The 17,051-nt window shown below is 35.8% G+C and overlaps 1 protein-coding gene across 2 annotated transcripts in view; it reads right to left on the bottom strand.

Annotated features, from left to right (window-relative positions):
- Positions 1-1,274: 1,274 nt before the first annotated feature.
- Positions 1,275-17,051, bottom strand: part of Ucp4A (Uncoupling protein 4A) — a 28,453-nt gene continuing 12,676 nt past the window's right edge. Inside the window, exons 3-7 of one of the 2 annotated variants that reach the window (XM_074178738.1) lie at positions 16,251-16,354; positions 11,312-11,516; positions 9,347-9,523; positions 5,886-6,108; positions 1,275-3,627 (exon numbers count right to left, since the gene is read on the bottom strand). In XM_074178738.1, the coding sequence (XP_074034839.1) occupies positions 3,453-3,627; positions 5,886-6,108; positions 9,347-9,523; positions 11,312-11,516; positions 16,251-16,354 (884 nt within the window). In that variant the 3' untranslated portion in view covers positions 1,275-3,452. The remainder of the gene's footprint in view (positions 3,628-5,885; positions 6,109-9,346; positions 9,524-11,311; positions 11,517-16,250; positions 16,355-17,051) is intronic. The other variant, XM_074178739.1, reaches the window with a different exon arrangement.

Here is a 17,051-nt window from a genome sequence, read left to right as displayed (position 1 = left end):
AGACTGACACAGTTTTGTACACATGTTGATAGATGGTGCAAGAATCGGAATCTGTAGCGCGTATTTTTTCAGATCTTCAATTCATGGACCATTATGTGAAAAAAAAAACTTTCCCAAATGCTCCCCAATGTTAACATTGAAGTGCCAACTTGGCGTTGTCAAGCTTGGTCACTTGGTCTACTCAGCATCTCTGTGAATAAAGACTTGAAATTTATTGATATTATTCTGTATTGATCCTGTATGACGAGTGCCGTAGGTTAGAGTTTTGCACAAATATTTTATATGGGGAAGGGGTCCAAGTCATCACACCAGGGATCTATGCATCTGGAATGTAATTTTCATTATATCAGAATAAATTTTGCATGACTCAGAAATAAGATTATTCAAACAATTAATGAACAAGCACTGCAGAAACAAGAATTTTAATATTCTTTGATTTTCGTTCAGTTCGAATAGAAACTATAGAAAAAGACGCCCACAGCATGAAAAACTTCATTGGGGCCTTAGATTGAATTGACATGAAAGAGTTTATGTTTCTCAATCAATAGTTCTGATATGGGATGAAACGGATAACAGTTTAGCCGGATACCAGATATTCGTCCAACCTTGCAGCCGGATAGCCGAATATACGGCCGCCGAATAATAGGCGGAACGTTGCCATTTGGTGCATTGCATAGGTGGCGCGAACAATAGGGTGGACTCGTTCCATTTCGGATATTTTCGTTGATTAGCGAAGCGAATTCATTGACTTATTGTATCGATTGCAGTGCATCTATCTTTCTACACCGCTTGCTACCTTAGTATTCATTTACCATAGCTTGCCCTTAGTGCTGTATGAATGCTAATTAATTTCCCAAATTGTACAATTATTGTGTGATTACTGATTGTGTGTAATTCCCACTGAATAAAGCAATTAATCGCCTAAAAAAAATTTTAATCCGGTATTCGGCCGGATAGCCGCTAGTTATCCGGTATTCGGCTGGATAGTATTTAGACTGCCGCATAGACCGGATTCCGGATAGTAAGCGAATATCTGTTTCATGTCTAGTGTACAGAAAAATACTTTTTCTTGAAACTGACCTTATTTACGAAGATAAGCAAAACCGCTTGCTTATTCAGTATAATTTGCCTTTGGTGCAGTATGAATACTAATTAATTTCCCAAGTTGTAGAATTTTTATGCGATTACTGATTGTGTGATTCCCACTAAATATAGCAATTAATCGCCTAAAAAATTTTTTTTATTCCGGTATTCGGCCGGATAGCGGCTAGTTATCCGGTATTCGGCCGGATAGCCGCTAGTTATCCGGTATTCGGCCGGATAGCCGCTAGTTATCCGGTATTCGGCTGGATAGTATTTAGACTGCCGCATAGACCGGATTCCGGATAGTAAGCGGATATCTGTTTCACGTCTAGTGTACAGAAAAATACTTTTTCCTGAAGCTGACCTTATTTACGAAGACAAGGAAAACCGCTTGCTACCTCTCAATGTAGAGAAATTAGTATTCATTCATTATAATTTGCCTTTGGTGCAGTATGAATACTAATTAATATCCCAAGTTGTAGAATTATTGTGTGATTACTGATTGTGTATGATTATCACTGAATACGACAATTAATCGCCTAAAAAATAGTTTTTTATTCCGGTATTCGGCTGGATAGGCAGTAGTTATCCGGTATTCCGCCGGATAGTATTTAGACTGCCGCATAGACCAGATTCCGGATAGTAAACGGATATTTACATTATCTACAAAGACAAGCGAAACCGTTTGCTACCTTGTAGAATTAGTGTGTGGTTACTGATTATATAACTCAAGTGATACTAACTGAATGAAGCGAAAAATATTTTTTCAACCCGGTATTCGGCCGGATAGTATTCAGGCTGCCGGATAGACCGGATTCCGGATAGTTAGCGGATATCCGTTTCAAGTCTAGTGTACAGCCAAAGATTTTTTTCTGAAGCTGGCCTCGTTAACGAAGACAAGCGAAACCGCTTGCTACCTTATGCAGAGTAATTAGTATTCATTCATCTTAATTTGCGCTTAGTGAAGTACGAGTACTAATTGATTTTCCAAGTTGTAGAATTCTTGTGTGAGTACTGATTGTATTTTTCAATTGGCACTAACTGTATGAAGCAATTAATTACCGGATTTTTTTATTCCGGGATTCGGCCGGATAGGAGCTAGTTATCCAACATTTGGCCGGATAGTATTTAGGCCGCCGGATAGACGGGAGAGCTGCCGAATATCCATTTCTTCTGTAAATTTATTGTTATTTTACTAATTATAAATTTATGATGATAAATATATATGAGTGGTGTGCGATTTCCTCATCATCTTCAATATACTGCGCTGTCTGCTACTTAATCATGAATGCATTGCTCTTGAGATCTGGGATCATCCAATTGCCTTATTTCAAAGTTAGCTTTGCAACAAGAGGCCGTTTAAATCTTCGTTTATCTTCTATGAATGAAGTTTGTATCAATCTCATGAATGGTATCTTCATTAGGCCCACTTGTGATTGATGTATTGATAAGAACATAAAAAATATCTTGCCGCCTCAGAGGTTATTGAACAGATATATGATACATTTTTCAGTTTGTGTTGATGACTATCCATAAATGAGAGCAAAGTACTTACTTTATCGCTCACACAAATTTCTTTTGCATTGATAACAAACTGGGTGAATATACAGATTATCTGAAGATTGTTTCTCTTACAAATAGGGAGCAAATTGGTGGAGATAAAGTCTATTCTGTATATTCAAAATTTCCTAAAACCCCGCGTTGGTGAGTTACAGGCCTCTGTAAAAGTGAAGTGAAAACAGATATCACCATTAACTTTTTTGTATCAAAAGTTGACCAAACTCCATATAAATTGGTGTTGACTCGGTATCATTGAGAAGATTTCAATGAAGAAGCTGTGCCTTTCATTATATTATATAGATATTCCTGACCAAGTTGAAAATAATTATATTGCACTCATATTCACTTTTAAAGAGTATTCTGGCTCACGTAACAAACATTGAGGAGACTGGTAAAATGACAGTTGATGATAATCTGAAAAACATTTGTAAAAATACTCCAATGCTTGAGATCCATCTTCAAATCATGACTTCACCTGGATAAGTTGAATTACATTCAACTGTTTGAAACGGCTTCACTCTTACTGAAGATCACATCCATAGTTAATGAATGAAATGGAAATGTTACGAAATCCTCTCAAACTGAACCAGAAAAACAGGCTTACTAAGTACAAACTGTTACTCCAAAAAAAATTCCGAACTCAGGCTGTCACAATAAGATACTGATGCAAATTCAACATATATCCAAAAGCATACGTGTTGATACACGGATCCTACCAGAAATGAATACGGTTGACCTAAAGTTGCTCTCCAAACGAGTGTTCTTCAAAAATAAAAACTACACGACTTCATTTTCTAATCAAATATCTTCTACCAACTCTTCGCTCCCATCAGCTTGACAACTTCTTCGTAGGTTAACCAAAACGTTAAAGACCAAGGCGCCATTCGCATCCAAATTGGTATGAAACCTTTGTACAAGGCACCCAGACTTTCCTGTTTGATCGTTTTACGCAGACAGTCCACAGATGAAGTATATAGTAGGCCCCTGAAAACAAATAGAGCTGATATTGAACTTCGAAGAGGAAGTGGAAGTGAAAAGTCTTCATATTTTTGAAGGTACACGGTAACAAATACATTTTTTTTAAAATTTAAACTGACTAGAAAATACGTGTATTGTTATAATTATTGTGTTTATTATAAGAGATAAGTTATGCTTGAATGTCAAGAAAACTGAAACAATTACGTTCGTATTAAAAAGAACTGAAGAACAGTCAAAAATCCATCAAGTTTTTGGGGGTAACTCTGGATCAAAAACTTAATTGATAAGTGATTTTTTCCTGCTTTCTTTTTGGAAATACTGTTTTTGACATTGTCAAACTTGTTCAGTTTGACAGTTCATAAATCGACTTACGAATGAACAACGCTTGCAAATTATTGAATTTTATTATCAAAATTCATGCTCGGTGAAGAACGTGCATCGTACACTTCTTTCAATTTATAGGCAGTTTGGTCGGCCTACTGAGGGAGCTACTCGGAAGCTTGTGACTACATTTCGAACCCAGTTTACATTATTGAACATTAAACCACCAACACGCATACGTGCGGCAATTGGGCCTCTGTTACTCCACTAAGTGGAAAATTTTGCGAAAGAATTTGGAAGTAAAACCTTATAAGATACAGCTGGTGCAAGAATTAAAGCCACACGACCTCCCACAACGTCTAACATTTGGTGAATGGGCGCTGGCAAAGTTGGAGGAAGATCCACATCCATCCAAAAATTGTGTTCAGCGACGAGGCTCATTTCTGGTTGAATGGATACGTTAACAAGGAAAATTTCCGCATCTGGAGTGCCACAAGCATTGCGAAAAAGTCACTGTTTGGTGTGGATTATGGGTCGGCGGCATCATCGGGCTGTACTACTTCAAAGACGACAATGGACGGATACCATGGCGCGATACCATGTGACGATTGACGACTTTTTGTTTCCTAAAAAGGAAGAATTGGACATGCCTGACACGTGGTTTCAACAAGATGGCGTCACATGCCACACGGCACGCGAAACAATGGCCCAATTAAGAGTCGCCTTCGGTGAACAGTTTATCTCACGTTTGGGGTCCGTCAATTGTCCGCCTAGATCGTGTGATTTAACGCCTTAGGACTATTTCTTGTGGGGTCATGTTAAGGCCCGTGTCTACAGGGATAAACCACCAACGACTGAAGCTCTGGAAACCAATATTGAAACATTCAAGTATCGGCCAGTTCTATTCAATTATTAAAAACTTCTTGTTGTTCCTTATGTACTTGCTTGTGTTGATTAGTGTATGATGAAAAATATAGGCCACAGATGCTACATGGTCGCTCAAACAAATGCCTCGACACTGGGGCAATAGCTATCATACCAAAATTGCTTCAAATGTGACGACGCTTGGAGATCCAATGCTAGCTGGCGAATTCACCTTCTATCTCTTATATGATATCTCTTTCTATGGTAACACACCCACTTGACGTCTGATTAATTAAAACAAGTGGTTGTAAAAACTAAATTGTCGCACACCACATGAAACAACCGCGTATTTTACTATTTACAATAAATATTAAGATTCAGGCACATAATTTAAGTACCATTTTTCAATTCCTCAGCCTGTTCAATATTCAATCTAGTAACATCAATGCCAGCACTCTCAAAGTTTTGTTTTTATAACTCCACATCAGGTATTCCATTACTGCAAATGTTTCTGAGTGTTTCGTTAATAGTTAAAAGTTCATGTTTTAATATATTTTAAACTGTGACGTCACGAAATTTAGGACCTTTCCCACCCCCTTGTCACACAATATTGCACTTCGGCGACCCCCCTCCCCCCTTAACATGTGACGTCATTAATGAATGACCCCTAATGATAAATAGTGGCATAATTATAATAAATCACACCAAACGCTAACCACCATACAGTAACCATGTTATTTTTATGGTATAATCCATTGAAATGCTACAATTTTTTAGGCCTTAGCTTGCGTTTTTCAAAGGTTGCAATTTTTTTTATTGTGTAAGGAGGGTCAGTAGAAGCTTAAGTTCAAGTTTGTGGGGTCGCCACCCTTGTATCCCGGCCGCCATCTTGGAAAAAGGGTGCATGTATCTCGTAAACTAGCAACCCTACAGAAAATTTTATCAAACATAAAATGTAGTGAATTGAATATTCTACAATTTCATTTTTATTACTTTTCATCTTCAAGTTACCAACAACAAAGTTATAAACAAGAACACAACTTCTGAAACAACCTAATTAAGTCAGAAAATGTTCTCACCTTCCTTTTTCATCCAACGGTTGATTCATAACCCTAGTTTTGATGACATCGGCTGGTGTTCCCATAGAGGCGGCAACGAATCCAGCGCAACTACTAGCCAAAATATGCAAGACATAGTTGTCCGGTAAATCAGTGTGTCTCATGATGACTCTCTTCGCAGTGTCGTAAGTTGTCAGGTCTCCCAAATTAACCAAAGCCGCTCTCTGGACGTTCGGAACAGATCCTGTTCAAATAAATCTATGAGAATAATTCTGGTTTGTCGATGTAATTTATGAGCACACGATTGAACCTACTATCTAATTCAAAAATGACCGTCGTCAGTAATGAGGAAGATTATTATATTTTTTTGTGAAAAGAAACATATGAACTACTTGTGAGGCATAGGACATTGCACCTCTTGAAGTGAACAATTTATATGCTGGAACGGAAATTCACCAGATGGAACGAAACATGAGATTCAAATCTGTCAACTACTTCCTATTTCATAACCTATAAACCTCGTGTTTCCCAGTTTCCGTTTGAGACACGAGATTCAACTCTAAAGTGAACAATTTTGAAGAATGTTTCAATTTTCCAAAATAAAAGTCAATGGGGGTATATCACTACGTCGAATTCTCACTATGTCGAATTTTTCATACGTCGAAAGCCATCCCTTCTCCTGACGTCACCAAAATATGAAACTTGTCGAATTCATCAGGCCGTAGGTTTCACTGGGTGCCGTAATGATAATTCAACGCAGCGACAATTCGACGTAAGAAGAGAAATTAGTCTAGGAGTATCACTACGTCGAAATCTCAGTACATCGAACTAATCCTCCATTTACATCATCAGAACACGAGTTAAACCGAAATAATCATCTGTAACATGATTTAACAAAATAGTGAGTGCAAGGACGGCAATTTGATGGTGATTCGTACTCATGTTCCCATCCATGTGGGTAATAAGAGATTCTGCGATAATAGTATACCAGCAACACTGTTGTTCATTACTGTAACTCTTAGTAGCCGGAAGAATGAAAACTTTCATTGCAACTTGATGAATTTCCAGTGTCACTATTTTTCGGGTTTGAAGGCCATAGATTTTTGGGATTTCTTCCTGACGTTTCGCTTGTTCGAGTGGCTAGCTTCTTCAGATGTTTATACATCCCGGGTTAATCTCCGCTGACTGGATATTACAGCTGCGTAAAGCGTATTTATGTTGATTCAGGTCGTTTGATGTGCTAACACCTGTATAGTGGAAGTAAACGATATTGTGCACATTTAAAGGTGGCGGCACTCTCAAAGGCCAAAAGAACCAATACATAGAAATGAACCGGCAGCAAACTAGTCCACGTGGACTGTAGAATTGGTGGTTCGTATTAGATAATTTTTACTAACCGAGTTTTATGATTAGCTGAAGAGTCATAAAATTAAATTTAAAGTCATGTTACGGTGACGAATAGAAATCGGGGAAGGTTATCGCCGTTGTGTTCAGTTCAGGAACTGATCGCGATTTGAGTGTTGAAATTCGGTATTGGTGCAGTTATAATTACTTTAAATTTTTGTTATCTGTTTAGAATGTGGCGTCCTTGGACAGGTACTAACAGTAATAACGAGTGAGATAACAATGCAGACTTTTTCCAGTGTAGTGATTCCAATAGCGATGGTGAACAATGCGAAAAAGAGATACCAGTGAATAAGATTCGGATGCATTTGAATATTGAAAAACAAAGTGTATGTTTCAACGTATATAAGAATCTACATCTCAAGTTTGGTTTCGAGGGAAACAAACTATTACAGGCAACATCAGATTTAACCGAAATTACTTTCTCGACTGTACGTAAAATAATCAAAAACAAACCTTATGAATGCAAGATATGATGTGATACAGGATTACCAAAACCTCTAGATGTTCATCTAATAAAATCATTGAAAAAAACAATATACGAGTGTTACAAAAGCAATAAGATTTCTACAACTGAAATCATAAGGCTGAAATTGAATACTTCCGCCATAAATTGAGCTGCTGTGACAAAACTCTTCAGAATTGGATGAAGATACTAGGATTTAGTTTTAAAATAATAAACAATCGTCAAGCATTTATGGAAAACAGACGAATAGTGGAATTGCGTAACAAATACTTAGAACAAATAACTAAATATAGACAAGAACAATGGCAAATTTTCCATTTCGACGACACAGTTACGAAAGGGTGGACTGATGGTTCGAAAATGTATACGCATAACATGCCTGCAAACAAAGGATCGCGATTAATCATTGTGCATTGTGGAGAAAGTAAAGGATGGGTTCCGAATTCTTTGTAATTACGTTGAAAAAAAAACTTGGGGATATTTTGAAATATTTAAATGCGATCAACACAGAATTACAAAAAATGGATATCTTTGAAAAAGATATTGCAAGACAAGAATGTATTCATTATCAGACAGTCCTTGAATATGAAAAGAACTCTGAAGAAGACATTGCAGTTTTTATAAAATTTCTGGCCGATCTTAGAAACGAATTTGCTACAAGATTCCAAGACTTTGCAGAGATGGACAAGCTATCCGTTTCTTAAATCACCATTTGAAGTCGGTGTAGCAGCAGAATGGACAGATGTGGCTGCCAAATTGTTCAATCTGTCAAAGGCATCACTTCAAATTGAGATAATTGATTTGCAAGAAGATGTGTCTTTGCAAATGTATAAAACGGTATCCACTGAAGAATTTTGGGCCAAACATGTCCCAGAAAAATATGAAAATTTCAAGAAACTAGCTGTAAATTTGGCCACTATGTTTGGCTCTACATACGTATGTGAAACATATTTCGCAACGATGAATTTTTTGAAAAACAAATATCGTTCGAGATTAACGAACGCCTAGCTAGAAGACACACTTCTAATTTGCTATTCCTCTTGAGAACCAAACTATGAAAAACTGGCTCACGACCGTCGGTGTAATTTTTCACATTAATTTTAGGTCTTGTGTTTTATAATTCAGACTTTGATTTGAAACCAAAATAATACAAAGCTAGCAGTCAATTTTTATCAGTTGTTTTCTCTGGACCTCGTTAAAATTTTCCCACAGTATCCGGACCCCACCTAAAACTACTTGTCGACCCCTGGTCTATACGATGTCAATTCGAACAGCTAATTAAGAAACTAATGTACCGAGTTTGATAAATTCACTAATTTTTATCTTCTTCTTGAAGATGATCACCCGGTGATTGAAACAAGTATCGAGGTGTTAAAAATAACGGTTTGGCGTTGAGATAAAACTCCATTAATATGCATTAGTACACCAAAGATTCCAAAAAGTGCATCACAAGCACTAATCAATACCGTACAAAGCCTCCCCCATAAAAATAATGATTAGACCTCGTATACCACGCCTCCTATGCCATACAAAGAAACTGCCGACGTTCGGTAACCATTCAGTTTTTATGCCATTCGAATTGACTTCGTATAAGTCTATTTGTTGCCTTTACCTTTCCATAATCCTCTAATTCCACCAGCTGACCAAACTTTCTGGAAAGCGTCTGCGATTCCATTGACTCGAGGGGGGAGTCCCAAAAGTCTTCGTTTACCCTCCATCTGGAGCTGTACTTTGAGCAAATCGGTGGGACTGGCCAGGTATTGGGCAAATGCCCCAGCAGATACCCCACCTTCAAAACATATCGTCGGTTTGATGCAAAACACCACATCTTTTTTCACATAACATTTCATACAATTATATATGATAGTCTGCATCAAAATCGGATATTTTTTTCGAAGCTGTAAGGCAGTTCCTTTAAATTAATGACTGTAGTTCGGTTGATAGTTAATATAATCTCAATTTATTTTCAATATCTTTTCAATAGTTCGGTTTGAAGAGGAATAATTTAGGTATTATACGAATGAAGGAACAGTTTTCAGGAAATGCCGATGAAACATTCAACTTTTTCATTGATCTATTAGTTTTTTCAACAGAGCAAAAATTAGGGTTTTTGCTTGTATAGTTAATCCAATGAATGTGACAAGAAAATTCTTTGAACTTCTTACGTATAATGCAAAAAGCCCCAGGAAAATTATTTTCCTGGAAATCGACAAGATACTGATAGATATTACTAACAGTTGGGCTGAAAAAATCGTAGGCTAAATATGATTTTATTATTCAATATCGTTGCCTTCCAGGCAATACAACGATTATGACAGTTATACAATTTTTCGATACCATTTTTATCAATCAATCAATCAATCATTTTCCATAATTGAAAACATACATTGTACAGGGATAGCCACAGATACTACAGAACCATAAAACTTACAAACTAATGAGTGTATAAAACAAATAAGCAAATTATGTACACAAAAATTCAGTCACAGTATAAAAATCTTTGTACAATATAAATATTTTGAGTTCTTTTACAGTGTGACCCATTTTTAATTGAAACACCCCCCTAAAATTTGAAGTTGTAAATCGATTTTAATAATTTTCGTCTTTGTACAGGATTACTTTTATTAACATCATTTTTGATACTGCACCAGTTTCATTGAATATTTTATTTATTTTATTTACCCTACCGCAGATAATACGAGGACGATCTGGACGTCTCTCATTAAATACTCTACAAACCTCTCTAGCACTTCTAACGTCATCTCCCGAAAGGCGTACAATTTCAATTTTCTCTCTTACGCTCAATCTTGCAGCCATGACACAAAATAATTCGAAGAACAGATTTAAATTGAAATATTAGGTCTTAGTTTTAGTTAACTTGCGTGAAAACTTGAATGTAATTCCGTTATTTTCATTAAAAATATTTACGCTATTTGTTTTTTTTTCATCTGGCGGCACTTTATTGTTGAAATCATAAAAAAATTATATATTGTGACAGTTAGCTGTGTGAGTTTTCGAATTTTTGAGTTGTCATAACTTTGTTAATAATGAATTTTTTCATGAAATGTTGGTCACACCTGTTTAGAGGCACTCTGAATCCAGTAGCGTAGTGATTTTCTCAATAAAAAATCGCTAATTAAAAATCCCGATTTTCGACTAAGAAAAAATATCGCAGTATGCCCTGAAACTTTAATAAATATTACAAATTTTGTCCCAAGCTTTGGCTTCAACACAATTTTTTGACAAAAAGCCATTGCTTCGTCAACACACGAAGTTCCTTTTTATCCATTTTCTTCACTCAAAATGTTCTATCCCACAAACTAATAGTCCAACAGCTGTGAAATTTGTAAATGTGTCTTTTGAAGGTTAGGGTGAACTAAAAACCATACGGATTTAATAATGGTAACGCCATCTGTGTATTAGTCTACGAACTTTTCAGCCCATCTAGCAGATTAAGTGAAAAAGTTGAATTGGCCATCAACGTTGAAAACCCTTCACATCCGGAACATTCGACGGATTTTGAAAAGTTAATTTCAAGTCCAGAAAGCAAGAACTATTTAATTATGAAGGCACTTACATAATGCTGACTGCCACAATGGAAAATATGTTTGCTCAGGATGTCGTTTTATGAAAGCGTCTTTTAACGCTTTGTAGGTTATGATTCTAGTTCCAGAATAAATTAAATGTCTGAAGAAGGCTGCGTGAACACCTTGCCAAAGTTTTCGTATGCCTTCTTCTCTTGTGATACCAAGTGCCGTTTTTATCATTCCTCGGTAGGGTGTCTATAAAAAAAAAGAACAAAAAATACAATAACGATTGGTTGGACGTTAGGTCGAAATAATAGTAAGATTCCTTTACTTGCTTTATTTTTTTCATTCCTTTTATGTTTTCAGTGTAGTCTGCGTATCTGACAAATACAACAGTTTTTGAACCGGAATGTCTTTGTAAATACTTAACGTATTTATCTAAAATTACTGACAAAGTATCGCCTTTACTCCATAGGATGTGATGACATTTTTAGCAAATATTATAGATATGCAAATATTATAGATATGCAAATATTATAGATATGCAAATATCAATTGCAATGTATTAACTGATAAATAATACGAATTATTCAGTGTTAATAATATTTTATCAATTTAACAACTTTATAAAGGGTATTTTTTATTGAGGTATAGAACTTTAAATAACTTTTTTCGAGATCAATTGCTCTAACACCAAACTGATATTTTTGCACTCGACGCGCGTTTCGCCAACAAAGTTAGCATCCTCAGGAGAAGAAAATTGATACCTAGTCTAGTCTGGTTAGTCCTTATATACTAAAATTTGTTACCTGAGGTTGTATACCTGAAGTCCAATGTGGAATTTCTCGGTAATTAACTACCTACAAGTTCTTAGTAATTATTCTCTTCCTAACAGAGGATTAAACAGCGGGCTAAACGGGATGGGTCCCTTATCGCCATTCATGCTGTTTTTACATGCACATGCTTAATCAGTTTCAGATTGTTTTCACCAATTAGGTGGTCCTTGTCTAGAGCATGTTGGGCGACACTGGATTTTTCTATCCTTTCGTATTTCATGTGTGCACAATGCTCCTTGAAGCGGGTTTTAATCGCTCGTCGGCTCTGGCCGATGTATTTGCTGTTGCAATCTTGACAACTGATTTCGTAAATCCCCGACCTTTTCATAAATTGCAACAGCTTCTTGGTAATCCAAAAGATAGACTAGAAAACACAGAAAGTTCGGGAATTTACGAAATCACCAAAGGTTCCAATCTCATCGTTATTCGTTATAGAACTTTAAGTTGGCAACACTTTTTTAACTGGCGGCCATTTTGTCAACTGTGAAGCGATTTATGTTTAGATTGGTTTAGCATTTCAACATGAATAGACGATGACTTAATAAAACTTCCAGATTGTGCAAAATCATTTTGAAAATGATGGTTCTGTTCGAAATACGTATCGCACTCTACATCTATTTGGGCTAGTAGAATCTTTGGTGCGTACTTCTTTAAAAACGATGCAGGTCGTAGCGTAACAGTCAATGGTGCCGCTATAGAGCCATGATTACTGACTTTTTCGTTCATCAATTGAACAATCATGATGTGCAGGAGCTGTGATTTCAACAAGACGGCGCAAGATGTCACACAGGTCGTGCCACAATTGATTTACTGAAGGAAACATTTGGTAACCACATAGTTTAACGTTTCAGACCCGTGAATTGGCCCCCAAGATCGTGCGATTTAACGCCGCTAGACTATTTTCTGTGGGAATATGTGAAGTCGCTAGTCTACGCCGATAAGCCCGACACGATTGACTGTTTGGTGGTCAACATTCGCCAATATTTGTGGCCGACATACGGCATTTGTGGCCGTGGCGGTCATATGCCAGAAATCATATTAAAATTGTAATACCAAAAGATTATCTTCCGAATAAAGTGAATTTCATGTCAATTTAAAAATTCATCTTTGTTTTATTCGATTTCGACTTTGCATTACAGAGTGTGGCTGAGCTCAAAAACGGTCGGGCGTATGAAAAAAAAATTCAAACAAAATTTGTCACAAATTTTATACTCTTCAATTTTTATAATAAATATCAACATCATTGAAGCAATAGAAACAGAGATAACCGCGAAAAACTTATTTTTGTGACCTTTGACCTTAAATAACTTCCCGCGCAGACGAGAGATTTGATGAGAGTTCAGAGACATTTTTTAGAACACCAAAATGAAAGATTTTACAGTTTATCTCTCATTCCGAGGTTGACCTCTTTTTTTGCTTACGTGACGGGACTATAAGAGTGGTTATGATGTTGCGAAACTAATTTCTTTCTGAAATATCCATGTTCAACTGAACAATAGCTTAATATACATATAAACTCGTGCGATCTTTGCTAATCATACGATCTTCGACGGTATGAGCTATCACCAACGGCCTCGCGTTGCAAAGGACCCTGCGCCTAAAAGCCAAAAATAAATTTAAAAAAAGTATGGAAAATCCATAAGTACACGCCATGATTTTTTTAATAAATAATACTACTAATAATAATAATACTAAGATCATTTGTGTTGTATACGTGATTCTTTCCACAGTTTCTATCAACAGTCCCAAAAATTTTACCTGATTGCATATGTTTATATTTTGATTATTATATTCAAAGGTATTCAACTCTGTCAAGGTTCTATTTGCGAAATGAATTATTTTAGTTTTGTCACTATTAAGTAGTGAGTCATTTGCTGTGGGGAAATTGTTTAATACATCTAGCACATTTGTTGTCTTTGTCATGTCCAACTGAGAGTTCTTTTCTTTTACGATAACCGATATATCATCAGCATATAATACAATATCTTCATTTACTACATTTAGTATTTCATTTGTGTACAGTATATATTTTAATGGGCCTAGGATGGATCCCTGTGGCACACCTTTTTTTATCACAATTGATTCTGATTTAATTATCCCCCAGACATCATTTTCAATCAAATGTTGGGTTCTACTTGTCAAATAGGATTTGATTCAGTCCAAAGATGTGCCTTTGATTCCATATTTATCAAGTTTGTTGCATATGAATGAAAAATTCGTGATTATACTTCTTTTTCTTTTAAACTATATTATATAACAAAATTAATTCATTAAAAAATTCTCATCGATTTTATTTGGTCTGGCAACTTTATTTGGCGTTAAGCTGCTATGGCGGGGAATCCCCGGTCAGAGACCTCAGGACTTCCCCTTATTAAGAAGCCAATCAAAGTATCGCATGCAAACGCAGTCTCGCTTCATGTTCCTATATTATATATAGTGATAATAACTTATTTTAATTGCTAATTGTATATTTCAAATGAATATTATTACTGGAGTGTTTTCCCAACACAAAATCGTTATTTTTAAGGAATTTTTAAGGAATTTGAAACCTTGGCTATTGCGGAACCAAGTTTTAGTATAAAAAACTGTTTAAGAGTTCATACAACATACAAAAAACGTGGTTCTGCAAGAAGGTGAGATTTTGGTTTCTTTTGATGTTAGTTCCTTATTTCCTAGCGTCCCAATTTCACATACCTTGCAATACCTCAGGGAATTACTAGAGAAAAATAATTTCAATAATAACGAAATCGATGAATTCGTTTCTCTTACTAATTTGTGTATGGAAAAAAATCGGTTTCAGGTAGGTAGAAGGTTGCTTTAAGGGACAACTACCATTACTTGACGTTTTGGTAATGAGGAGCAAAGATGGAGGGTTAGAATACGATATATTTAGAAAAGAAACAAGCACGTACATGTATATTCCTGACAGTTCACATCACTGTGGACAGCACAAACATACTGGGTTGAATTTTTTAGTGCATCGTATTTTGACTTTCCCTGTAACACATGATAGGTTCACAAAAGAAAGACTTACAGGAAATAGCAGCCACTAACGGTTTCTCGAGGGGTATTGTAGATGACATAATAAGGAAGAAGAAGTTTAGGTTAAGAATGAACGAAATCTCGACTTTCAGAAAGGACAAAAACCATGATAAATACATCTGAGTTCCATACCACCAATATACGAGGAACTTTGGAAAGATTTTCAAGGAACTAGGTATGGAGGTGGTTTTTGAAACAAGGCATACACTACAGAGCCTTTTGGGAAGTCCAAAAGACAAAGTCGAGAATTCGGAAAAGTATGGAATTTACGAAATTGAATGTAAGGACTGCGATGCAAAATATTATGGACAGACAAAAAGATCTATTAAAGTAAGATATAAAGAACACATAGCACACTTAAAATATGGAAGACCTGGATGATCAGCAGTTGCCCATCATATTTTGCAACAAAACCATTCCATAGACTTCAGTTCATTGAGATTAGTTTGACAAGTTAACAACAACAGGCAAGTAGATGCCTATGAGAGTGTAGAAATAAGTAAACGCAATAATATTATGAATAACGATGACGGACCTATACCAAAGAGCTTGGTAAAATAATATTGTTTGGGTTACTGATTACTACATAAGGACACATGGCAAAAATAAATTTAGATAGGCAATATTGTGAAATTAATTTTATATAGCTGAGAATTGTTTTATATACAGCTATAACAGTTAAACATATATTGTAAAATCATAGATAAGGAAAAATTGTAAAATTAATTTGGGTTGGTATACCTGTATGGGTGGTACACCTGGATGGTTTACCTGTATGGGATATCTATATAGCATAAATAGGGTTAGCTTCGCGTTAGTTTCTAGTTTTAACCTTCCTCTTTGAAGATGATCACTTGGTGATCGAAACACCTGTCGAGGTGTTAAAAATAACGATTTTGTGTTGGGAAAAAACTCCAGTAATATTCATTACTACACCAAAGGTTCCAAACAGTGCATCAGGGGTATATTTTTCAAAGTCATTTATTTTATTCATAATCTCGTGCTTTCACGTTTGAGTTAAATTTTTTAAAAGAATATATTCCTGTATATTGTTGAACCAAGTGGAGCAGCTCAAAAAATTTTGTCAGGAACTTATTTCGCATTCCCCTACCTTTTCCAAATCTTTTGAATATTTTACCTGGCCGAGTTTCCCATTTTTCGATTGTTCTCCTTGTATTTGAAGTCTGGTCTTGACTAGATCCAAGGGGTATGTAACTGAAAAGAAAGAAAATTTGGAGACCAAAAATCTGACATCAAGATCATTATTTAATCAGATTCTTGACATTTGTTCAAACGACTTTAAATGTGTGTAAATTGAATGAAATGTTACTCTGTGCTATCTACCTGCCTAGGAAGTTATGCGACTGTATTTTAAGTGGAAATGTAGGCTATTGAATTGCGTGCGGAGAGATTGGAAGATCCAACCTTAAGTGTCTTTATCCTTTAGTTACGAAAACGTATACCGCCAGATGGCAGTGCGATTTCGCCCGATGAAATAAATACAAACTCCTCCCTAATTCTAACTTGACCAGGCCGGGGCATTCCAGGGCTCTCCGGGGTAAATTACTCATATTTTTCCTCAAAATTAATTCATACTGCCAGATATATTTTTAAAATTGAATGATTTGAATATAATATTTTACAGGAAAGGTCCACAGTTTGAATAATTTGTCTGATTCCATATAAAGGGTTAGACAATATAAGTCAATACCAATCGTGAATAATTCAATTCCGCTGATGTGTATGCAACTGTTGAAAATAAATGAAATCCAACAATGTTTTTGCTACCAATTTTGATTGTAATCAAATCAAAAATAACGAAATTCGTCCAACATTCTAGAGCCTCCATCTTAGTATTTCTTAATATGAAAATATCATGAAGTTTTGTCCCTAGTAATGAATACCTGTAAAA

This window comes from Leptinotarsa decemlineata, unplaced genomic scaffold (assembly GCF_025532065.1).
Source record: "Leptinotarsa decemlineata unplaced genomic scaffold, Ldec_3_MD MMD2_tig00004307_RagTag_RagTag, whole genome shotgun sequence".
NCBI classification, from domain to species: Eukaryota; Metazoa; Arthropoda; class Insecta; order Coleoptera; family Chrysomelidae; genus Leptinotarsa; species Leptinotarsa decemlineata.
The sequence above is the reverse complement of the archived record's forward strand: the minus strand, read 5'-3'. Positions and strand labels throughout refer to the sequence as shown.